Source organism: Panthera leo, chromosome B1 (genome assembly GCF_018350215.1).
Source record: "Panthera leo isolate Ple1 chromosome B1, P.leo_Ple1_pat1.1, whole genome shotgun sequence".
In the NCBI taxonomy this organism is placed as follows: Eukaryota; Metazoa; Chordata; class Mammalia; order Carnivora; family Felidae; genus Panthera; species Panthera leo.
In genome coordinates, this window is record NC_056682.1 from 131,694,051 (window position 1) to 131,720,148 (window position 26,098).

The window sequence follows — 26,098 nt, forward strand, 5'->3', positions numbered from 1 at the left end:
AACTTAGATTTCATCACTGATCTAGTCTATACCTGGTAGTAACAAGAAGTCACTGAGAATAATTAAGACCTCTGTGAGTTCTCTCATTGGATGGTTACAGTGTCTCTGAGTCTAAATATTTGCTAATTACTCCAAATTAAGAGGATATTATGAACTAAGATGGGGATGTTTTAAAATTTTACAGAGATCACCCTGTCTAAACCATGGAAGAATTAAAGGTGTTGAATAGTCAGTGCAAAGCAGTGGGGAAAGCAGCAGAAAGGTAGTAAACTTGCTATCAAATAAACATGTGCAGAGACTGACAGCTAGCTAGCCATGTGATTTGATCAGGTCATCTTCCTCATCTATAAAATGGGATGATAATGATTCATATACTTACGTATGGGGGCAATTTTAGAGTTAAAGAATATGATAGTTCTTCCTAAATGACAAAACTACTCAGACATGAAGAATAGTAGTATATTGCTTTTCTCTTGGTTTTTTTTTTCTTTTATTCTTCAGTACCTTTCAATTTTTTGAATGCAAGACTTCTTAACACAGGTAAGGTGAGGCTCTAGCATTGCATTCCATTTCATTGGATGAATATTGAAAAGTGGCTTAAAGAATGGTTTGCAGGAAGTGTAATTACAAATACTCTGGAATCAAATCTCTTGAAACTCTCAAAACCTTCTGCCCTGTTTTTTCCTATGACCCTTATATATTTATGTGATCATCAGAATGAATTGCCAAGAAATAGTTTGTACTGTATAAAACCTCTTAAAAGGACTATTTATTCTTTAAGAAGAACTGGAAATAACTTTTTTAAAAAATCTTTATTGAGATATAATTCACATAACCATGTAATTCACCTATATAAAGTATATAATTCAATGATTTTTTAGTACATTCACAAGATTGTACAACCATCACTACAAGCAATTTTTTTTTATTTTTTTTAATGTTTATTTATTTTTGAGACAGAGAGAGACAGAGCATGAACAGGGGAGGGGCAGAGAGAGAGAGGGAGACACAGAATCAGAAGCAGGCTCCAGGCTCTGAGCCATCAGCCCAGAGCCCGACGCGGGGCTCGAACTCACGGACCGTGAGATCGTGACCTGAGCTGAAGTCGGATGCTTAACCGACTGAGCCACCCAGGCGCCCCACTACAAGCAATTTTAGAATATCTTCATCACCCAAAAGAAACCCTGTACATTTCAGCTGTCAATCCCCATCGTGAGCTAAATGTGTTCCCCCAAAATTCACATGTTGAAGCTCTAATCCCCAGTGTGATGATATTTGGAGATGGGACCCTTTGAGAGGTAATTAGGTTTGGATGAGGCCATGGAGGTGGTGCTCCCATGATAGGATTGGTGTCCTTATAAGGAGATAAGGGGTCTAGAGTGCTCACTCTTCCCCAACCCCCACCCCCACCATAGGTGGATATAGCAAGAAGGTGGCAGCCGGCAAGCCAGGGAGAGCTCTCACCAGAACCTGATCTTGCTAGCATCCTGATCTTAGACTTCCAATCACTGGAACTGTGAGAAGTAAGTGTTTCTATTAAGCCATCCAATCTATGGTATCTTGTTAGAACAGCCCAAACTGACTAAAACAACCCTCAATATCCCTTTAACCCCCCATCCCAACTCTAGGCAACCACTAATCTACTTTCTGTCTCTAAACATTTGCCTCTTCTGGACACTACATTATAACACTTGGGCAGGTTGTCACAGAGCCACATGTGGAAACTAATTTTAATTCTCGCATAAGAATGGCATGTTAATGGGAAATAGTGGGGAGATGAATGGTAAAAAACAAAAAACAAAAAAAAAAACACACACACACACACAAAATATTAGGAAGCCCAGCAAGTTGACTTTCAAAATTAAGATACCTAGGTAAAGAAATAAAAATACTGGGCAGTGGGGGAGAGGAGAGACACAGGATACATTTGATAAAACCTTTAAGGTTGTGGTCAGGAAATCATGTATCTTCTCATCAACTGTAAGAATAAAAATCAATAAAAGCAAATAACTGAACTGCTTTACTCAGATCATATTGAAGGGAATAAAAACGGCCAGAAAAAGTTAAGGGCTTAGAAAGAGCTTAGTATGATACATGAGTATTTTGCTGTCAGCAAAATGATCATGGAAAGAACTATAACTTCACTGTCTAGATTAAAATAGCCCCTGAAATCAAGATTACAAACTGACAGCCAGCCAGAGTGGACCATTGATACACCGTGTAGTATTTTTATAAATGACTCCTTCACTTTCAGTTCCTCGACTTAGCAAAAACTCCAACGCCTGCCTGTCCCGGGTGCCCCTGCCTAGATGCACCTGCCGCGTCTGGAGAGCTGCACTTGCTCCATGCTGCCTCCTTCCTTTGCACACTCTCTTCCCTTGTGGAAGAGTTCTCCTGTTTGTGACCTTTCTCCTAATAATGCCTACATGACCCTAATCTAACAGACTGCATAGTGCTTGAGCGTAAGGTCTGGTGCCCTGGCTTCCACAGACACGGACTTTAATCTCAGCCCTGCCTGGCTCCATGGCCTCCAGCTGGTGAATTACCCTCTTGAAGACTTGTTTCTCTGATCTGAAAAAAATCCAGTTAGTGATACCTCTCTCCAAGTGTGTCTTTGAGGATCAAATGAGAAAATGGATGTGAAGCTCTTAGCCCAAAGCCTTGACTTATTGAGGTAAAGCCCTCAATACATGGTAGCCATGTATCCTTTCTTCCTAATCATTATCAACTGTCGGGTTTCTGTTTCTCCCTGGTCTATAAATTCTGTGAGGATTTGGACCATATCCTATTAGCCTGTGTATCTGCAGCACCTATTATAGGCTCTGACGCATAATAGCCACTCAGAACATGCTGAACGAGCTCTTGCATGTAGTTATGGAAGATCACAAAGCTGAAGGGAAGGTAGACATCAAGCCTTCATACATTGGCAAGTTCCTCATCATCCTAAAAACCAATGTAAGAATCATGATAGAGTAGAAACAAGTCAGTGACTTCGTTTACTGTGTAAAACCCTCCTCTGGCAGAGGAAGGAAGATGACAGGATAATTTGCATTGCTTTCTGCATATTTTTGTCTCCCTCAAGAAACCCACATTCAGACTCAACAGTTTGGGAAGTTAAGATCTTTTAAATAAAAACTATATCAACAAACCATCAATAATGTTATAATGGTAATTATTTTTAAGAGTTAGTAAAAATTATTTGCTATTTCCTTCCTCTGTTCTGCAGGTATCCTCATATTCTTTTACTTTGTTGAACTAAAGATCAGAAAATATTTTAACTTACTTATTAACGTTCTAAAAGTATTTTCTCATCAACTCATATCAACTCCCCCGTAAAGTTACTGTTTTAGCATTCTCAATTATTGCCTCCCCAAGGCAATCCGTGATAAACCTCACTTTTCTGAACAAGGCTCTCAGAGACAAGTGAAAGCTTCCAACTGCCTTGAAAATAGTTTGGTGACTAAACCAAAAAAATTTTTAAGCCCCAAACAACCTTTGGGTCTGCAGTGAAGTGAAATAATTTTCTTTTCCTGCTCTCAAGCCAGAACAAACAGATACAGTGTGTGGCAAGGCCGTATTACCTTGCCTGAACATATCCTTTTCTGGGCTCACTGAACACCACAGAAAGTACGGCATTTACATTGCTGGCATATTGGCAGAACTCCCACCTCATTGTGCAGTGGAAGGAAAGAAAATAATTTCATGTGTCTCGGGATGGGAGAGAAAGCCTGTGGCATTGTTGTGATTTCATTAAGTTTTGAATAGAAGAGAACAAGAGCACTTAAAATAATCTACATGTTCATGCTGAAAATGCTTCTAGCCAGCCCAATTCATTTTACAAATAATAAATGAATTATTACTATTTAAACAGTGTATGTTTTCAAAATATTACATCAAACTGGTAGTGTTAGCACTCAGCAAAGTCTTGGTGATGCTGATTTTACTCAGCCATATACTGAGCACTGGAGTGTTCTAGGTACCTTGCTAGATGCTGGTAGTGGTACAGAGATAAAGACGAATCCAGGAGGTGAGGCAAGCATCTGAACTCATGAATTCTTTTTTTTTTTTAATTTTTTTTTAATGTTTATTTATTTTTGAGACAGAGAGAGACAGAGCATGAACAGGGGAGGGGCAGAGAGAGAGGGAGACACAGAATTGGAAGCAGGCTCCAGGCTCTGAGCCATTAGCCCAGAGCCCGACGCGGGGCTCAAACTCACGGACCGCGAGATCGTGACCTGAGCTGAAGTCGGATGCTTAACCGACTGAGCCACCCAGGCGCCCCTGAACTCATGAATTCTGGTGTTGTGCTGCTCGTTTATAGCTATGAACAGTGTATCGGAGCCTGCAGAAAGAGGCGGCTCCCTCTCCAGGGTGCTGGAGATGACTTTCCAGATTAGATGACACTTGAGCTGAAAGACGAAATATTTACCCAGGCTGAGAGAGGTGGAAGAAACATTTAAGGCAGAGGGAACAGCACGTACAAACTGGAGGAGTTACAAAAGTGTAGTGACTGGTCTACAGTGGTATGTTGGATGGACCTAGATTGGGAGGGACCTTCAGTGCCAGGTTTAGACATTTGGATTTTACTTCAAGGCAATGGGGAAGTGGGAGAGGCTTTTAAATTAGGAGAATGAACCTGCTGGAATATGAAGGATAAACTGGTGTGAATGGCAGGGAAACTGTACTGACCCTGGGAAAGACGAAGGCAGTGGTAATGGAAAGATCAAGTTCAAGAGACTTGTCTTTTTTTCTTTAGGTAGAATCAGCACAATTTGGGGATTGACCAGTTGTGAGTTTGAGGGATAAACTTCTTTAAGGAGAGCAGTTGGCTTGTTAACATGACTTCTGTATTATAAAAGGAATTCCTTTCTGTGACTTCAAAACATTTCTCTGGGCAAAATCCCCTATGAAGTGCAGGGTGAGCATCTTGGCATGTCGGTCAGTCAGCAGGTAGTTGTCTTCACTTCTGACATTCTGACTGTCAGAAGGGACACGATAGAAGTAGAGAAAGGAACCCTCCCTCTCCCTGATGAGAAGCTCTTCCCCGATGTGTGCACACCCTCACTCCCCTCAAATCTCTGAATTATATTCATTAGAAAGGCATCCAGAGATAGAAGTAGTTGGGGATATGGAACTGAAAAAAAAATGACATGTTCCTTAGTTCCCTCCAAGTATGTTTTTTGAATCTAAAAGAATGTGGGTTGATAAAGAATGCCATCGTCATGAAATCAGGAGGAATCCAAAGAGATCACGTGTCCCTGAGTCTCACTCTTGACACCATCCTGTGGTTCAACAAGGAAAAGAATATTTAAAAGAGACTTGGAAGTACCCAAGGCTTTCTAGAACTATGTTCTCATGCCCACTGCTGGGTTTATCTGGGACCACTTCCTCTCTGTGCCTCTCTGCCATCTAGACTGGACAAAATCTGTACTTCTTTGGCCCACTGCTGGTTGTGGCAATGGAGCAGAGAAAGAACGAGTGTTTTCTTTCTCTCCTGTGGGAACATAGATCTTAATTCAACAACATTCATTGAGTATCATTGTATATATCAAGCAAGGGAGAAGTGTAATTATTAGAACACTATTTTTCAACTGTGAGTCATGACTTATTGGTGGTCATAAAATGAATTTAGCAGGTTGTGACTAGTATTTTATATAATTTTACGTAAGTAAAATGTAACACAATGGAAATATCAAAAGTAAGGAAATTTCATAAAATGTGTGTCCATTTTGTGTGTATGTATAATGACGTAAAATGTGTTTCTAACTGGATCATAACCAGAGGTTTCTTTTAAATATTGTCTCTGGACTACTTATTGAAGATAGTTCATTTGAATGAGAGGTTAGTACAGGCCTGGAAATCAAATCCCCATTTCAGTGTTGGAAATAAATTCTAGTCTGAGCGTGTCTACAAAGGAATTTTGAGACACAAAATGAAGACACTTTGGTTAGGCAGGTTCTTCTGAATTTAGGGAAAAAACATTTAGTAGATTTATTAGTTTCCTAGGGCTTCTATAGCAAAGTACCACTAACAGGGAGGCTTGAAATGAGAGAAATTTATTGCCTCACTGTTCAGGAGGCCAGAAGTTCCAAATCAATGTTGGCAAAGCCATGCGCTCACTGAAGGATCTGGAGACGGATCTGTTCCAGGCCTGTCTCCTGGCTTCTAGGAGTTCCTTGGCTTAATGGCAGATACAGTTTCATCTTCATACGGCATTCTCCCGGTGCATGTCTGTCTTTGTGTCCAAATTTCCCCTTTGTACCAGGACTCCAGTTATACTGAATTAGGGCCCCCTCAAATGATTTCTTTTTCTCTTGTCTTTTTTGAGAGAGAGAGAGAGCATAAGCAGAGGAGGGGCAGAGAGAAAGGGGGACAGAGGATCCAAAGTGGGACCTGCACTGACAGCAGCAAGCCCGATGCAGGGCTCAAACTCACAAACTGAAATCGTGACCTAAGCCCAACTTGGACGTTCAACCAACTGAGTCACTCAGGTGCCCTAATGATTTCATTTTAACTCCATCACCTCTGTAAAGACTCTGTTTCCAAATAAGGTCACATGCTGAGGTACTGGGGTTAGTGCTTCCACATATCTTTCTGAAGGGACACAATTCAACCCCTAACCGGTATATTTCAAATTTCCACTAGGCGATCAAGAAAATGGTAAGAATGTTTTCTTTTCTAATTGAGAAAAAACTTCTAAATTTTTGGGTGTCTTTTTGTTTTGTCTGTTTATTTTGCCTCCAAAATAATACCTCTTTGTGTTGGCCAGAAATTCCTGTTGTCCTATGAATATTAACAGCTTCAGCTCTTTGCATTTACCCTTTGGTCAGGAAAATCAATTTGCTCTTGAACTTCAATAATTTGTTTTTAATTCTACTGGCCACGTGTTGTGTTCTTAATCACAAAATGCAAATAATAAAACTAACCAAAACTGTTTGGGTTTATAATACTTACAAAACTTACAAAGAAGTATATACGTACATCTACAAAAATATCCCCCCAAAATTACAGCTGCAAACACTTACCTACGAACCAATCTGAAAACATCTACATTTGTTTCCCAAAAAGAACAGAGAGATTGTTGTGGCTTTTTTTCCATATTCCTGAATGAGGCCAAACCAAAAATCTGAGGACAACACCAGCTGTTACATCACTCTCCACTTGGAGTAGTACATGGTTAATGCCTGGCACTGGGGACAAATTGAAAATGCTCAAGTGTGACACTTTAGGTTTTGCAGAGGAAGGAAGGAAAAAAATCTGCTAACTTCACTCACCTCATCATTCTCTAAGAAAATTCGTCTAAGAAAACTTAGCACATTCTGCTCCAACATGAGGGAAAAACCTGAATTCCAGAAAAAATGTTTACTTAATACTTTTAATTGTATCTTTTATTACTCCCTCACTTGGTCTCTCCCTTTTGCTCTGTTTTGTTGTTTTTGTTTTGTTTTGTTGCTTTGTCATTTGTCTATTTTGTTGTTTGATGGTTTTCCTAGATTCTTCAATGAATAGAACTTAATCCTTAGCATTTACCTGTTTTTCATACTCCTCAGTACTCAAGGAACACTTGCGAACTATTTCTTTTAGATCAAATCACTCGAAAATTTGTTAAAGTGTGTAGCTAAATATGCAGGTGATGTTCATTTTTTTGGTAGCCAGACAACCAGTTAGACAGTTGGACTAGTTGGAGCATTTACTGAGATAACTCAAAAGGTAATTGATTGGAACAGTGGTTTGATCCAGCAGAGGAAGTTCCATTTTGAATACCACCCTCGGGATTCTCCCAAAAGCGTTGGTTTTTTCTCAGACATAGAAAATGACATACATTTTGTGATATCTGTTAGCTTTCCATGTAATTAAATTGATGGGTATTGTATTCATTGGCCTCACATTAGAAATTAGCACAGCTCGTGAAGAAACTGTAATGTAAGTCTAGCTCTCATTCATTTATGTGCATTTACTAGTGTTGAGCCATATAAATAAGTTCGATTAGGACCCACTAAAAACATAATATCTGTTATTGCCGTTCACAGTTGTAGCTTCCTAGATTTGGACTGTTACTTGGGTCTGTTTGATCAGTGTTCTTCCCAGAGACAGTTGTTTTGAGAGAATAGATCACCATGTGTCTGAGGACATCAGGCACCTGATTGCCTGGCATACATGAGGTGGCTGCCCAAATCTCTCAATGTATGTTTGAATTTTAAAGAGAAAACAAAGGGAAACTAATTGGCTGCTTAAACTTGGCCATTACTCAGGGTTAGCAAACAGGAAATAATTAAAACCTGGAGTTTATGTTAGTAACCAAGGAGGAAACTGAATGAATTCCAATTTGTTAGAATTTGTCATTGGTTTACTTTTATGGCACACACTCCCTTTTTCATTTGCGGTACTTGTTCTTATTTTAAAAATTTAAAAATGAGTCAAATAATTCTCAATTTAAAATTTAGGCCAAGGGTCGCCTGGGTGGCCCAGTCGGTTAAGTGTCCGACTTTGGCCCAGGTCGTGATCTCACAGTTTGTGAGTTTGAGCCCCACGTTGGGATCTGTGCTGACAGCTCAGAGCCTGGTGCCTGCTTCAGATTCTGCATCTCCCTCTCTGTCTGCCCTAGTCCTCCCCCCCCCACCTCAAAAATAAAACATTAAAAAAATAAAATAAAATTTAGGCCAAAAACTATGACTCGTTTAATACCATCAGACATGCCTAAGATTGACATAAATCCAGAAACAGGCATAAATAACCTCTATAAGTAGACATTTGGGGACTGTAACAATAACAAAATAGCCATTTTGTACCAATGTAGAAATGGTGATTTTTTTTTCAAATGTCTTATGTTCTGATATGTAAATTGTATGGAAAAGTTTGTTTTCTCAGTTATGTTTGGAAGAATTCTCCTTAGCCATTTTTGCTTAAAATTGCCTTGAAATCAGTGCATTAAATTGATTTTTAGAATTAATTGACTTAATTTGAAATCAGTGCTTCAGTTGTTTTAGAATCTATACCTTTGTCAAGATTACATTACTAAACCCAAGGAAAAGGTACTTTTATGAAAAGGAAAAGAGAAATATGCTAATTAACTATCAAAATTGATTTATTTTCATTTTCGTTTTGAATTATATTGTTGTCCTTGAGTACTGTGTGTGGATTTCTGCCCTGTTGACCACTGGTGACTGAAGAAATCTAATACTAAGCCTGTTTTATTTTATTTAAATTTCAGTAGTTTTACATTTTCTTTTTTGGAACGTGCAAAATTAGTTAAACTTTAGGGACATATCCAAATTAAGAGTTTCTCATTTTGTCTTTCATGGACAACTTTACTTTGTTTTCAGGCTGATGCAGCCTGACAAATATTTGCTTATGATTAAAAACTTGTGTTTCTATCAGGAGATATTCTTATACTGCCAGAGTACACTTCAATAAAATAATCACTTTATACATGCTATCAGTCGTCATGCATTGTGGACCGACTAAGTCTGGTGTAGAGTCACTAGAATCTTTATGATGGGATATAAAGTCCACAAGATCTTGCTGAGGGCTGCTGGAATGCAGACTGGCTGTCACATCAATTTTCTTCGCCTATTCATCCCACCGTATTCTGATAGGTTAAAACTGAAGGGAAGATGGTAAACAATGAAAATGGACTAACATGTAATATAGTAATTTACACATCACTAGCTGTGTGACCCGCATATGTTATGTTGCCCACTCTGAGCCCACTTTCCTCACGTTGAGAGGCAAGTGCCAGGGAGGGTTTGGGGGAGAATTTATGTGAGATAATTAATGTTAGAGCACCTGGTGGCACCTGGTTAATGAATAAATATGTCAGAAAAAAATGTGAAGGCAGAAAGGATTGATTTTGATTGCCTCTGCTACGAAGAAATTTAGCACACACACAAAATAAACATTAGCCAAAACATGTGAACAGCTGTGTTTAGAACTCTGCACCATCTAAATCATCTAAATTCTGAGGAAACCAACCATATTGCTAATTAAATCTTCACTAACGTACCCTTGTTAATTTTCATTCAATTTTGTTACATGTTAGAGTTCAGGATCTGTTCTGAGCAAAAAAATACTTAGTACGGTGCCCATTTTATAACACACGGAGGCAATTTTCCTATAACAAAACCGTTACGGATTTTTAGTTGCAGCCTTTTTGCATAGTGTTGCTCATAATTAGTACTTCTTGATCATGAATCCTTGATTTGGGAACAACCCCATTCCAGCATTTTTTGTAATTTGTTAAGTGCTTTCAAGGAATATTTTGAAGCTAATATGTAAGCTCCTTGTATCAGTTTGGCTTCAAGTAGTCCCCTCTTGTAATAGCACAGCTCCAGGTGGCTTCTTTCCCCAGACACCTGGACATTTCCCACATGTTACCTCTAACTCTTCAGCTGCCCAGCCTGACTCTACAAGCTTTGCCCTCAATCCACCCACATTAGAGTCCATAATAAAGCTGATGCATCACTTACCCTTCACTTAGAAAGAATTGGCACAAGTGATCACAAACATTAAAATCTTTGGCAACATAAACATTAGAACAGCTAAGCTGTAATGAAATTGGAAACCAAAATCATGAAAGAATGAGAAATAGTATGTCTTAGTTTGTGTGCTGTCTTTCAACTAAAATGTTAAGACCTTTGGAGGACAGCTGTGTTTGTGTGTATGTGTTTTATAGTATAACTTTGTCATAAGATTTTGCCAATATATTACCAACTGAAGCAAACTTTTTTCATCAATGTTGCTTAAGAAAGTAAAAAATAAGCTGAGAGGGAAAGCTGAGATTACCTAGTTGCTTCCCCTAAGGTGGTGTGCACCCCATGTGGTATACAAGATTAGCCATAGGAGTACAGGAGAAAATTTTAGAGCTTCTTTTTAATTTTAACAGTTTCTATTTCTACTTTTATCTGTTTAATTCATGCACATAATTAATAGAGGTAGATACTTAGTCATATATTGAGGGGAGTGGCTGCTTAAAAGCAGATTTCATGAATGCATAATCAAAAAGGTTCAAAGATCACTCCAGTAGACACTAAGGGAGAGAGACTGACTCATTCTTTGCCTTGAAGTCATTTATCAGAAGAAAAACACATATTAAAGGGAAAACTATTGTATATATTTTACATTTTTAAAAATACCTTTGCATTAAGTTTTATATTGCTTCTATGTTGTTTGAATAATGTCAACTATTTCTATAATTTCATCTATGTCCTTACGTGTTATCCATACTCATTAATACTTAAAGTAACTGTCAAAAACAAAGTTCAAGAGTGTTGTTTACTGATGTGCCTCTCATTGCTAGGGCATCATTCCTGAAGTGGCTCACATTTAACAGGGATATTTTGTTGGCTGCTTCTTACTTTCATCATTGTGGTAATGAGCTATAATTAACTTTATTGAGGTAATTGAGTATGTATGCAATCATTTTAAGAGTTTATGTATAATATATAGAACTTGGATTGGGCTTGTAGAAATAAGGTAGTAAAAAGCTTCCTCTTGAAAGTGTGATGTGAATTACTTTTGCCTTAGGCTAATCTTGAAAGAAACCTCTCTTGATGGTCTCCCATGAAGAAGTAATTGACCTTGGCTAGGTCCAAGGTAGAGTATGTTTTATTAACCTTGCTCCTTTGTGAGATTAGCTCTAATGTGTCAAAATAAAATTTCTGACAGGCAGAACAGAATTTTAGTAAAATTGACATGTTAAAATATTAACAGAAATTAATTCAGAATTTATTTTCCTTTTAGTTCGCAGGAGGATGAAAGACCTATGTCACCTTTCTATTTGAGGTATTTATTTTATTTTTGTTGTTCTGTTACAGGGAATGGAGGAGGGGTGAGGTTCCTTTGAGTTTATTTGCCCATTTTAATGCTTTTCAATAGAATGTTCTACACTATGGCCAAACTAAGCTTATTAGAACTCTTCATCATATTGTTCATGCTGTGTTTTTCTTCTCTTTGGTTTAAGAAATCTTAAATTAACAGAGCTGAAAAGATTAAGATATTTTGTTTTAAATCCAGAAATGCCAAGGTAGTCATTTTAATTTCAGAAACCTCCTGATGATTAGGCCGTTACCTGTGTCTTAAAAATTTCTATTCTATACATATATGCAGATGGGGGAGGGGTGTGAGCACAAGGCTCATTGGCTGAAAAAAGTCTTCGGCTATGTTAAGTGTGAAAGTAAGTATTCAGTGAGTTGATGGAATTTAGGGCTATTTGCTAAAGCTTACAGAGGCAGAATAACAGCTATTACAACAGGTAAATTTACAGAATTCAAAGTAGATGTTAACTCTTTCCTCAGTTGTGAAATCTACTTTTTTAAAAGAAATGTCAGGATGTGTGATAAAGAGTTTATTTTTTAATCTGATTTGTTGTAATAGCCCCAGAGTTAGATTTAGACTTTAATTCAACCAACAATAGTTCAGAAATGTGTCATAGGACTTCAGTCTTAGCCAAGTGATTGCTTTTTAGTACTGTTTTGTCCTTCAGCAACTTGAAGCATATTGCATAATCACTTTGTGGCAAAAGAGAGAACATTTGAGGTTTTAGTTTGAGACAACATGGTGGTCCGTTTGATTCACTCTGGTTTCCTGCCAATCAAATCAGCATATTCTACTTCATAGGCTACCTCAACTATACAATTACCTTAAACACATGAGGAAGTTGTTGCCCAGTACGTGGTCACTCTGGTATTCATTATGTAAATATGCACAGTAATATCAAACAAATGATTATCATATATTAATGGAAATTAAATTTTACACAATACAAAAGACAAAGCACTAGATCATGCCAACTAATGAGAACTGTTCTCAGAATGTCTTATTTTTATTCCTCTGGGCAACATCAATCTATGTTTTACATAGTATTGAATTTTATTTTTTTTAACCATTTTAAAAAGCAGATGGAAATTATAAGTCTTAAGTCCTTAAAGAGACATAACCATGTCTTCTAGCGTGATAATTTTTAAAAATTATTTAGACTATTTAGTCTTGAAAAAGAAATTCTATACTTGCAAAATGAAAGTAAAAGAATGTAAAGAAAATGTATTTACCACAACTCTTGGTTGAGGCTATTTGACCTTTCAATGTTAAATGTCATAAAAACTAAAATATTATAGAAGTAGGAAAAAAGAATGAATGTGCACGCTAGCCCACATTACAGGAGAGCTAAAGTTGCAGAAGAAGGAAGTTATGAGCAGACGCTCTTTTGAAAATTTAACAAAGTGGAGCTGTACCACAAATGAAATAATAATTATTATTTGGCCTGAAATTACAATCTCAAATGTAGTTTATTTTTCTGAATAACATTATATGATAGTCTTAGAAATTATTTAAGAACTAGGTTCATACAAGTTAATTTAACTTTTTTTATTATCTACTTGGCATGAAGTAGGGAGAATCTATTAGTAACACATGAACCTGTTTAGAGGGAGTTTTTTTGGTTTTGTTTTCAAATTATTTGCATGGCTGGTTTGAGATTAACTTTTCTTGGGTTACTCTAGCATACAGAATTCAAGTGGAAGACAGAAAACATGATTGTTAACTATGATTACAGCTCTTCCAGATTTTTGAACTAGAAGCATAACATGTCCACTGCTAATTTAATTTATAAATTAGTGCACTTTTTTGACACTACCTTTAGTAAGAACAAATGAATGCTTAAATGTTTTAAATATATTAAAACTTCTGTAGCTTCTTTGTCTCCCTTTCCCTCCTACTTTATTAAGTTTTCATTCCTACAGTGCTCAGAAAGGGGAGTTAACTGTAAGACTTAGGAATTTCGTAATGATTTGTCACCATGATGAAAAACTAAATTGGCTCTTTAAAATCCCAAAATTATATTTACTGTGCCTTTGAAAAGTAAAAAGTGACTGGTAGTTACAAAATGATATCTTCCCTGACTAGGAATGTTGAATATTGTGTGCTGTATATTATATTTTGACATTGTTAACTGGTTGTTGTTGTTGTTGTTGTTGTTGTTGTTGTTGTTGTTGTTTTTGAGGGGGGGTGGGTAGAGACAGAGAGGAAAGGTCCAAACAAGAGATGAGCACATCAGCTGAGATGGGCACTCAGCAGAAGTAAATCCAGCCACAGGCAGCCAGCCAGCCAGAGGGACAGGAATGAAATAGCGGGTCAGTGGCAGGAGATCCAGTTGGTGGTTTATTCTGTAAGGTCCAGCATGAGGTAGAATGGCAAAACTCAGTGGCTGTAGGTCTGGGAGTGGGCAGTTTTTAGGAAGACTGGATCAAAACAGAAGATAAAGGCAATGCAGGGCTCCAGTTTCAGAGGAAGGAAAATAGATGATCCATAAAGAAATTCAGGTGCAGGATATCAGACAAACATCCAGCTATTGGAGTGGAGACCCGGTACGTTATGTATAATGCAGACAGAATCTGTATCTGAGGCAGAGGATAGATAGAGCTGGAGAGCATGCAGAGGACATGCAGTCCACTCATGGAGGTTCTAGGACCTTTCTGTGGCTGGGGGAAGAAGGAAGGTGGGATGCAGGAACTGGGAACCAGAGAGGCCATTTCAGTCATGACCTTGCTCCATTTTTCATCTTGTAGAATTTCAGTTTCTGTGATTACAGTTCTCTATTGTAAACACTCATGGCTGAACCATATGTTAGTCTACCATACATTTCATTTATCCTCAGCTTTTTCTCTTGTAAGGTAGGACTGTTATAAATAGACATGCACTCATATAATCTCATTCTAGATTAAATATCTTCTCAGACAAGAACTTTGTCTTCTGAAATTTCAGCACTTCTTCAGCACCTAACCTAACCCACCAGAACCATTCGTCCTATTTTACTTTATTTAATTTAATTTTATTTATTTATTTATTTATTTATTTATTTATTTATTTATTTATTTTTATTTTACTTTATTTTATTTATTTTTTTATTTTTTTATTTTTTTTGCAAAGGAAAGAAAGAGTGGCTACAAATCTGACTTGCTGCCATTTCATGGGCAGGATTACTGCAGATACAGTAGCTCAAACAGTAGGTGTCATTGTTCCCCAGATGCTCATTAGAGATCACCCACCCTGTTGAAGTGATTAAGGAAATGAAAGGGAAGAATGGGTTATGCCAAACCCTTAGCAAGATTGCTACAAAATAAACAAGAACCTGCAGACTTCAGGTGAAGAACATTCTTGGCAAGGATGTCTATACCCTGGCCTCTCATAGTCTCGGCTAGACTCCCAGAAAGGTGCCCCTACCTCGATTGCTCAGATTAGCAATTTGCCATAGGTGTTGTGTGCCACATCCAGCCTGTTATTGTCTGAATTCTTTTCCCTGTCATCCAGTCAGATCTGGCTAGAATCTGTTGCTAATTCTAGTTTTATTTGTCTGGGTCTTCAGTATCCGCAAACTCAGATTTTGATTTCTGTGTTTATTTTCACTGGGATTAAGGCTTTTCATCTCTACTCTCCATTCCTCCTCATCTCTGTCCACTCCCACCTCACCTATACTATCTTCACATTCCTTATGGCCAGGTTCAGATCTTGTCCTGATCCCATCCCATCCTATCCCATTCCATCCGACTTCTACTCTTGAATTCCTTCTTTACAAATTCCTGGATTATATATATATAGTTTGTATACGTAGATGATACATACAGCCAGTATACAAAGCGCATCTCTGCCCATACTTTATCAAAATCCTAAATGTGCTTCAGGGGCTACATACCTGTAACCAGTCTTTCACTGGTCACCTGACCTCTGAATGGTGGCTCCTTGCTCACCTAACATCTGCCTCTTAGCAACTGCACTAATCTTCCTCTGCTTTTTCTTTCTCATTTTGTGCTCCATTGAAACTCTAAAATTGACAGTCTTTATCAATCTCAGCCCAAGTTTTAATACTCAAGGTGCAAATTGAAGTTAAATTCCTATTTTAGCAGGTTTGGAATTGCTTAGGGTCAATTTCAGTATTCACATGTTTTTTTAATTTTCCTGAATTAGGAATATCAAATAGATTTATTTCTAAGTTACCTATTTGGAATACAGACTTATTCTTGAGTATTTTAGTATTTTCATTCCTTGAAACTAGGGATCATTAATTTATGAAAATCTTTTAACTGTAGAGTTTACATTGAAGAAATATTTAGCTTTGGGTAAATTCAGATTAAAACATAACCCGACAGGGGCGCCTGGGTGGTACAGTCAGTTGAGTGTCCGACTCTTGATCTCGGCTCAGGTCATGATCTCACAGTTTGCAGATTTGAGCCCTGTGTCAGGCTCTGTACTGATGGTGTGGATTCTGTCTTTCCTCTCTGCCCCTACCCCGCTTGTGCACATGTTCTCTCTCTCTCTCTCTTTCTCTCTTTCTCAAAAAATAAACAAATTTTAAAAATTAAAACAAAACAAAACAAAAACATTACCTGACATTAGATGGGATCTGAAAACTGTATCATGCCACTCCTGTCCTGCTATGTAGAAAAGTTTTTAAATAGCTCTTTGTGGATTACCTTTCAAACAACTTGTGCTGGAATTGTAGATTTATGACTTTTTGGTCATACTTTATTACATTTTAATAGTTTATTTTTCTTCTCAAGCATATTGTATGTTTTCTAAATTACCATTTTGAGGGAAAAATTCTCATTTTTAGATGGGATAGTTTAAAGAAGTAATGTATCAGTCATTCTATTTGTTGTTGACTACCAAATACAGCAAACAAGCAGGCTGTTTATTTGATTAGCTACTTGATTTTTCCCAGATAATAAGGTCAACTAGACATTTGGGTATCTTTGAACACAAATAAGTATATATTAAAAATATTTGTTTCCATTGTCCTTTTTAACTCGGTGTTTCTAAACTGAGGAAGCATATTATCTCTGCCTGTACAGTTCTTTTGCGGGGGGAGGGTAAATATAAATAACATTAACTGTATCATTTTAACCATTTTAATTTTTTTAATTGTGGCAAAATACACATAGCATAGAATTTGACATCTTAACCATTTCTAAGTGCATTTCCACTAATAGTGCACAAGTCCCATTTCTCCATGTTTTTCCTAACACTTATTATTTTCTGTTTTTTGACAATACCATCATTATGATACAAAGTATGTAGAGCTCTTTAAAGATGCTGGCATCTCACTAGCCAAGATTCTGACCTTCGAGCGGTGGTGGGTGTCCATATTTTCAATGTGTCATGGGATAGTCTTTTCAGTAACTAGTGCTGAGAAAACTGGATATCCACATGCAAAAGCATGGAGTTGGCCGCTCACCTAATATCTCATATACAAGAATTAACTCAAAATGGATCAAACGTCTAAATGTAAGAGCTAAATCTGTAAGTACTCTCAGAAGAAAACATCAGGCAAAAGCTACCCAGTCCTGAATTTGGCAGTGATTCCTTAGATATGACACCAAAAGCACAGGAAAGAAACGAAAGGGTAGACAAATTGGACTTCATGAAAGTTTTTAAATCTTGTGCATCAAACAACAACAACAAAGACACTCCCAACAGAAATTAAAAGGAGAATGGGGGAAATATTTGCAAATCATTTATCTCATAAGGGATTAATATCCAGAATATATGGAGAATTCCAAAAAATCAACAACAACAAAATGATTTTTAAAATGAGCGAAGAACTTGAATAGAAATTTCTCCAAAGAGGTTATACAAATAACAAATAAGCACACAAAAAGATGCTGAACATCACTAACCATCAGGGAAATGCAAATCAAAACTCTAATATCACCTCAGACCTATTAGGATGACTGCTATGAAGAAAAGAAAATAACAAGTGTGGTCAAAGATGAAGAGAAATTGAAAGCAGGTCACAGGGTCCCAAAGAAATATTTGTACACCCATGTTCATGGCAACATTATTTGTAATAGCCAAAAAGGCAGTAGCAATCCAAGTGTCCCTCAGTGGATAAATGGATAAACAAAACTCAGTGTATACACATGGTGGAGTCTCATTCAACCTTTAAAAAAAGAAGGAACTTCTGATACATGCACAACACAGATGAACCTTGAGGACATTTTTGCTAAGTGAAATAAGTTAGTCACAAAAAGACATCTGTATGATTCCACTTACATGAAGTACCTAATGTAATCAGATTCATAGAGACACAAAGAATGGTGGTTGCCAGGGGCTGGGAGGATGGGGAGAATCAGGAGTTACTGTTTAATAGGTACAGAGCTTCAGTTTTACAAGATAAAAAGTTTCTGGAGATGAATGGAGTGAATTCACAACAATGTGAATATACTCAGTGCCACTGAATTGTACACTAAGAAATGGTTAAGATAATAGATTTTATGTGTGTTTTACTACAACAAAAAATTTGAGGGAAAAATGTGTCACATAAGAGATATACCCCTAGCTAGAAAACACTAAACCAGACCACTAGTATAATTATTTTATACTGAAGAATGATTATAAACTTAACTAATATGTATCATATAGTTCTTTAGGTATTCAATATTAAGTTCTTGGTTTCTGAGCTAGTCATATTTTTTACTTAGTATGAGACTAGTATAGATTCTGGGTTTAATTCTATCAGTGTTAATTAAAATATTAAGCTTCTTATTTAGGCTATACTGATAAATTATATGAATTTTTATATTTTGTATTCTTACATCTTTCCTCAGCATGAGAAGGCAAAGGAAAAGTTTACTCACAGGAAATGACATCCTTAGAGCCATTCTGTCTAGACCTCTTGCTGCTCTATTCTTCAGTCTTTCTGCCTTCCTTAGACTTCTGTTTATAAGAACTTCAGATTTAGAGGCACCTGGGTGGCTCAGTCGCTTGAGTGTCCAACTCTTGATTTCAGCTCATGATCTCACGGTTTGTGAGTTTGAGCCCTGCATTGGGCTCTGTGCTGACAGTGCAGAGCCTGCTTGGGATTCTCTCTCTCCCTCTCTCTCTGCTCCTCCCTCTGTCTCTTAAATTTAATTTTTTTTTTAAAAAAAAAGAACTTCAGGGGCACCTGGGTGGCTCAGTCAGTTGGGCATCCAACTTTGGCTCAGGTCATGATCTTGCAGTCTGTGAGTTCGAGCCCCACGTTGGGCTCTGTACTGACAGCTCAGGGCCTCTGGGTGGCTCAGTTGGTTAAGCGTCAGACTTCAGTTCAGATCATGATCTCGGTTCTTGGGTTTGAGCCCCGTGTTGGGCTCTGTGCTGACAGCTCAGAGCCTGGAGCCTGCTTCCGATTCTGTGTCTCCATCTCTTTCTGCCTCTCCCCCACTCATGCTCTGTCTGTCTCTCTCCCTGTCTCAAAAATAAACAAACATTAAAAATAAATAAATTTTAAAAAGAACTTCAGATTTGAATTTAATTTAAACTTTTAATTTAAACAAATAGAAGATTAGCTCTACCTAATAGAAGTACTTCCAGATTCCCATTTAAATTGTAATGATGATATTAAAGACAAAAACTAGAGATCGCTTTATAACAATGATAAAGAAAACCATATATCAAAGATCACATCAGTGGGATGGACTGAGAAACTTATTATTACTTTACAGACTTCACGCTCCACTATCTAAACAATACAAATGGTCACAAAGAGAGAAGGAAGGGGAAAAAAAAAATTAGTTGACTTCCTTCCTTTGTCTACTACTGACCAGAAAAACAAGTGACATTCCCCCTACTGAACAGAAAGTTATTCTCTGAACCATTCAGAGCTGAGTTGCATATTCTTTTTCACTTCTCTGCCCCCATTAGTTTTTTTATGTCAGTATCTCTTCAAAGATAGAATGTCTAGTATACAAAACAATGGAAAGGAGAGGGGGTCCTCCTGAGATACTCAGTCACTTAAAGCATTTGAGAAGAGGATAAAGGCAGGAAGATTATTAGACATAATGCCTGTTTTGAAGAGTACACTGCACAAAGTACAAATTTATTCTTGATTCTCCAGCTTAGAAAATTGGACCAAATAGCAAGTGTACCTATCTAAGCATTATAGATTATTCTAGTGCAGACTCATATAGTGGCTCTTCAAATCTAAATTCATGAGCTGGCATCTACCCACAGCCAAGGGACAATGAAATAAAGAATGATCTACCACCCAAGTTGTTGGTAATAGCTGTGCCTGGATTGATTGATTCCTTCAGAACCACAAAACATGAAGAACTATTTGGGGCCTATAAAGAAAAATTACAAACTAAGAGAAAGGATGACTTGCTCTGAGGACTCCATGTAAAAACAGATTGCAGAGAATTGCGTTTTATACGATTCAGAGGAAAACTTGAAAGTAATATTACTAATCTTCTCAAAAATATGCTCAAGGACATGACTAACCCTCTGTGAAATGTAAGTAGGAATCTGTAAGGGGAAAATTGGTTTACAATTGTAAGGCTAGGGACACAGAAGAATAACTGAAATGAGGAGAAGGGAGCCTAGAAATGTATTAGCAGAGATTTCAAAAACTATGTGGGAAACAATAGAGAGCAGAAATTATTAAAAATAAGTCAAGCACAAGGGTGCCTCAGTGGCTCAGCAGTTGAATGTCTGATGCTTGATTTCGGCTCAGGTCATGATCCCAGAGTCATGGGAATGAGCCCTGTGTCAGGTTCTGAGCAGAGCATGAAACCTACTTAAGATTCTCTCTCTTTGCCCCTCTCCCTGGCTCACATTCTCTCTCTAAACTAAAAAAAATTAATTAATTAATTAAAAAATAAAACATAAAAAATAAATCAAGTATGTGATGAGAAAGAAACTTGAAAAGCTCTTCCAAAATGGAAAGGAAAAAGATAAGAAAAACTGGGAGAAATAATGCTAGATATGAAGGTTAGAGATTGGAAAGCCAACCTAAAAATTATGATTCTAAGAAAACAAACATACTAATAGAAATAAAAGTAGAAATCAAAGGTTATGCCCATCTAATTGAGAGGTGAATTACAAAGTAGTAGAAACTTGATAACTATCATTGATGGAGGGGCAAAGAAAGTAATAACATTCTGAATTTCTTGTCTTTCATAGAAGGTAGAGTTTCCTTTTTTCTTTTCTTTTTTTTTTTAATTGAAGTGGGAGTTTTGTTTGGGGGAGGTGTTTTAGTTTTAATAATCAGAGATAAATAATAATTAGGGATGTATGGGTATGAGAAAAACCACTATTGGAAATCTCTATAAGATTTCTATAATCCAAATACCCCCAGAAGATAAGAGCAAAGACAGAAATCAAAGGAAAAGGAAGTTCCCAAATTAGAAAACATAAAGTAAAAACACAAAACTAGAATAATACATCAACTATAACAACAAATGTAAATGATCAAATTCTTTGATAAAAGCTAAAATTGTAGGGTGCCTGGGTGGCTCAGTTGGTTAGGCATCTGACTCTTGATCAGCTCAGGTCTTCATCTCTGGGTCATGAGTTCAAGCCCCACACTGGGCTTCATGCTGGGCATGAAGGCTACTTCATAAAAGTAGCTTGTTCATAAAAACAAGCAAGCAAACAAAATGACTAAGCACGTAAAGGTTATATATTAGCATGTGTAAAATATCACAGCAATAAATGAAAGAAATTTAAACTCAAGGATAAACAGGCAAATAAATTTGAAGTATAGAACTTATACATAAAACTGTTTGTCTATAACAAACTTTATCAAGTACATAGCACACAGTATAGCATAGTATCTGATATAATTAATGAGATTTAAAATAAATGAGCATTGCAGAGGTGCCTGGGTGCTCAGTCTGTTGGGCATCGACTTGATTTTAGTGCAGGTCATGATCTCATGGTCATGGGATCGAGCCCCACATCGGGCTGAGCATGGAGCCTCCCTGGTATTCTCTCCCTCTCTCTCTGTCCCTCCCCTATTCGTGCTCTCTCTCTGTCCCTCCCTCAATCGTGCTCTCTCTCTTTCTCTCAAAATAAATAAACTTAAAAAATAAAATGAGCATTACATACTAAACTTTGCACCATACAAGTAGGGCTCAAACATTCCTGCTACTTTCTAAAGAATTATTCAGCTGTATCTGAAAGTTCTCAAAAAGTGGAAATTTTAACAGTCATGTTTTCTAACCACAGTGTAATTAATACCAAAAAATTCCCAATCAACTAATGAAAACTCTCCTAAAGGGAGGAAAAAAATTCAAAGACAAAATAAAAACTAGTATAGACTATTGATAAGAAAAAGGAGGAAAGTACGTATGAAAACTTGTGAGTTCTAAGCTCTTTTAGAAAAAAAAAATTTTATGTTTATTTTTGAGAGAGAGAGCACAAGCAGGAGAGGGCAGAGAGAGAGGGAGACAGAATCTGAAGCAGGCTCCAGACTCTGAGCTGTCAGCACAGAGCCTGATGTGGGCTTGAACCCACGAACTGCAGGATCATGACCTAAGCCAAAGTCTGACACTGAACTGACAGAAACCCCTCTAAGCTCTTTTTTAAAAGGTGACTTCATCTTCTTAAGATTAAAAATAAATGAGCCATACAATCGGAATAAGAAACCATATAAAGGAAGAAAAGCAACCTCTTAGAAATTTAAAAGGTTTTAATAATAATAAAAGAAACGGAGAAAAGAGCAGAACTGATGTTTGAATCTAGGAACTGGTTCTTTAGGAATAAAAATGAAAATTTTAAAAGAGAAAAACCTCTCTGGGGCACATGGGTGGCTCAGTTGGTTAAGTGCAACTTCAGCTCAGGTCATGATCTCACAGCTTGTGAGTTCAAGCCCTGCATGGGGCTCTGTGTTGACAGGTCAGAGCTTGGAGCCTGCTTCGGATTCTGTCTCCCTCTCTCTCTCTGCCCCTCCCCCGCTCGCGCACGCGCGCGTGCTCTCTCTCTCTCTCTCTCTCTCTCTCTCTCTCTCTCTCTCTTAAAAATAAATAAACGTTGAAAAATATTAAAAATAGAGAAAAGCCTCTAATAAACTTGAGAAAAAATGGAACAATCCTAATAATCCAAATTGAAATTTGCAGTCAAGGTATGTAGTAGTTTTTAAAAGATCAGAGACTACTTGCAATTTCATACTAGTAAACCTGAAAATATAGAAATAAAAAATAAATTTTGAGAAGAAGGGGCTCCTGGGTGCCTTTTTAGGTTAAATGTCTAACTCTTGATTTCAGCTCAGGTCATGATCTCAGGGTTGTGAGCCCAAGTCAGGGCTCTGCACTGAGGATGGAGCCTGCTTAAGATTCTCTCTCCCTCTCCGTCTCCCATGCTCTCTCATTCATGTGTGTTCTCTTGCTCTCTCTCTCTCTCTCTCTCTCTCTCTCTCTCAAAAAAAAAAAAAAAAAAAAATTGAAGAAAATTCCATTTGGATCCAAAGATCAAGTAATCTGTTCTAATTCTAAGAAAATAACTAAATGTATAGCCAAAGATGTATATGAATAGCATTATTTGAGAATAAGGATTATGTCTGTATTAAGGACACACTCTGAAGCCAGATTAAATGAGAGAGAATCAGAGCTGTGTAAACTTATCTGTAAAGGAGTATACATAGTGAACTATCCATTTCATTCATAATTTTGCTGTATAAAGGCTCTGGTCAAAAAACTAAAACTGAATTTCTTTTTATGCAAAAACATGCTAAATATGTAAAACTAAAGACTCCAATAATTAGGGCCTGAACAGAAAAGTGAGTATTTCAGTATTTTGATGGACTCTCTTTAATTTGTTAGAAATTACTTAATAGATTATGAAAATACAGGAATGAAGAATAATTTTTTTTTCTTCAAATCAATCCTAATATTTAAGGGACTAGGAAGTGTAATGTTTGATAAACATACTTGATAAACATACTTGATAAAGTATGAGGATAAATATTTTCCTCCTACTGACTCATATCCATGTAGTATGTTTTCAATTTATGTTCTAGTATTATATGCATAGTATATGATTTAAAACCAAAAAAGTGAGACCTTTTAAATCCGAACTATCTGTAACACCACCACAAAACAGTGATACAATTTTTGTCAAAGTTGAGCACCTATAAATGCTCCATTAATTTCTACATATAATAATAGCTAAAATTTAAAGTGAATAAACACTGAAGATCAAGTGTATTTGTTTTATTGTATGACACTGTCCACTGAAGACAATGGTTAAAGCTTTAATTAGAAATCTGTTCTGCAATTGCAAGAAATAACATTAGATTCATCTTATAATGTTGACGCTGCATATCAACTGTTTTAGTATTTTAAAATAATACTAAAAATAGTGTATTCTCTTAAATAGACAAATTAGGAGCTTGATGCTATTTTGATTAGTTACATGATCTTCATGCTTAGGCTGAATTAAATATCACTTAATTGTCTTTTATATCCTTATTCATTAGGGGCACCTGGGTGGCTCAGTCAGTTAAGCGTCCAACTTCGGCTCAGGTCATGATCTCACAGCTCGTGAGTTTGAACTCCACATTGGCTCTGTGCTGACAGCTCAGAGCCTGGAGCCTGCTTCAGATTTATATACCACAGAAAAGAAAACACACTGAAGTAAGAGAACATACAGAAAAAGAGAACACATGCTCTTTCAAGATGTCGGATTTTAGTAGAATTGAAACTTCATTCTTTTTATATGTAGATTTCTTTATTTCAGACCAAGAGCTCTAATTAGAAAATCACTTGTCAACAGGCATTCTGTGCATCTTATCACATGCAAATTTATAGACTAATATTGTTGAGCATATTCAGCTTCCAGAAATGTAGTTTGAGTTTTGTTAATAGAGATACGGACTAAATATATTTAAGTATGTCATAGAATATATTGCAGGGGCACCTGGGTGTCTCAGTTAGTTAAACATCTGACTTTGGCTCAGGTCATGATCTCACAGTTTGTGGGTTCGAGCCCCGCATCAGGCTCTGTGCTGACAGCTCGGAGCCTGGAGCCTGCTTCAGATTCTGTGTCTCCCTCTCTCTCTGTCCCTCTTCCTCTCGCTCACTCACTCTCTCTCTCTCAAAAATAAATAAACATTAAAAAAAAATTTAGAATGTATTGCAGAGTAGGCTTAGAATCTATTTTAAATAACTATACCAATAGTGAATGCAGTTGCACTGTCGCTTACAGCAGGCTTGGGTAATGAAATTGTCCATAGTGCTGGAGTCTGCATATAAGCTTATTTCTTTCAGGTTTTTTTTTTTTAATGTTTGTTTATTTTGAGAGAGAAAGCATGCCCATACATGGTGGGGAGGGGGCAGAGAGAGAATCCCAAACAGGCTCTGTCTGTGGCTGTCAACGCAGAGCCCATAGGGGGACTCCATTTCACCAATGTGAGATCATGACCTGAGCCAAAATCAAGAGTCACATGCTTAACTGCCTGAACCACCCAGGTGCCCCTCTTTCAGTTTTGAATACTTGTTTTATCAACATTATGATATGATCTCTTCCATATTCAAGTGTTTATATTGCATGGTAAGAAATTTTGTTAGCAAAGGGCTCTGAAAGAATTCATTACTCTTAGCTTTCTGCAGAGGATAAAAAACAAGCTACATGTGGCTTGAAGGAAATCTTTCACTTTAGCTTATTTGCTTATTGTTCTCTTATCAGTGTCTTAGAATTACCTTCATGAGTCAATTATAGCTATGGAAATATAACCCCTATTTCTGTCATTAAATATTCTTAGAAATCTTGTTAGTGGTGAATTATCCCACAGGAACTATAGGGGTGTTTGGATACCTCACCAAAGCCATATTGGTATTTAATAAACCATAACTATGACCGAAACTATCATAAAACATTATGGAGTTATAACCTTTTGTAATGATTTAAACTTTAGGGAAGTAAACTTTTAGAGCTAAAAGAAAACCACAGAGATCAGTAGCCAAGCCTTTCATTTTCTGTAGGAAGAAACCAATCCAAACAGCCAGGCTAACTGACAATGTATGATTTCAGCTCATTAACTGCAGAGCTGAGACCAGAACTTCCCTTTTTTGATTTCCAATGGAAAATATTCTCTTCTCGGAATACTTGCTTTACACAAATTCTGTTTTAAAAACATGAAAACATGGGCATGCTAAGTATACCAAAACTTCCAAAGGAATGTTGAAGAAACTAAATTATCATAAATTTGACCTAAGATCAATATATAAGCAAAATTGAATATGATTTAATTACTTGTTTTTGTTATTGATTTATTCATTTATTTTGCATTCTGAAAATGGCTCTTTAAGACTGATTTATGTTGGGGTGCCTGGGTGGCCTCAGTCAGTTGAAC

At 36.9% G+C, this 26,098-nt stretch overlaps 1 protein-coding gene across 7 annotated transcripts in view; it reads left to right on the forward strand.

Moving 5' to 3' along the window:
- FAM13A (family with sequence similarity 13 member A) overlaps positions 1-26,098 on the forward strand; it is a 357,659-nt gene that overhangs the window by 255,049 nt on the left and 76,512 nt on the right. For all 7 annotated transcript variants that reach the window (XM_042935908.1, XM_042935906.1, XM_042935907.1 and 4 more), the window contains one exon: positions 11,740-11,781. In XM_042935908.1, the coding sequence (XP_042791842.1) occupies positions 11,740-11,781 (42 nt within the window). The remainder of the gene's footprint in view (positions 1-11,739; positions 11,782-26,098) is intronic.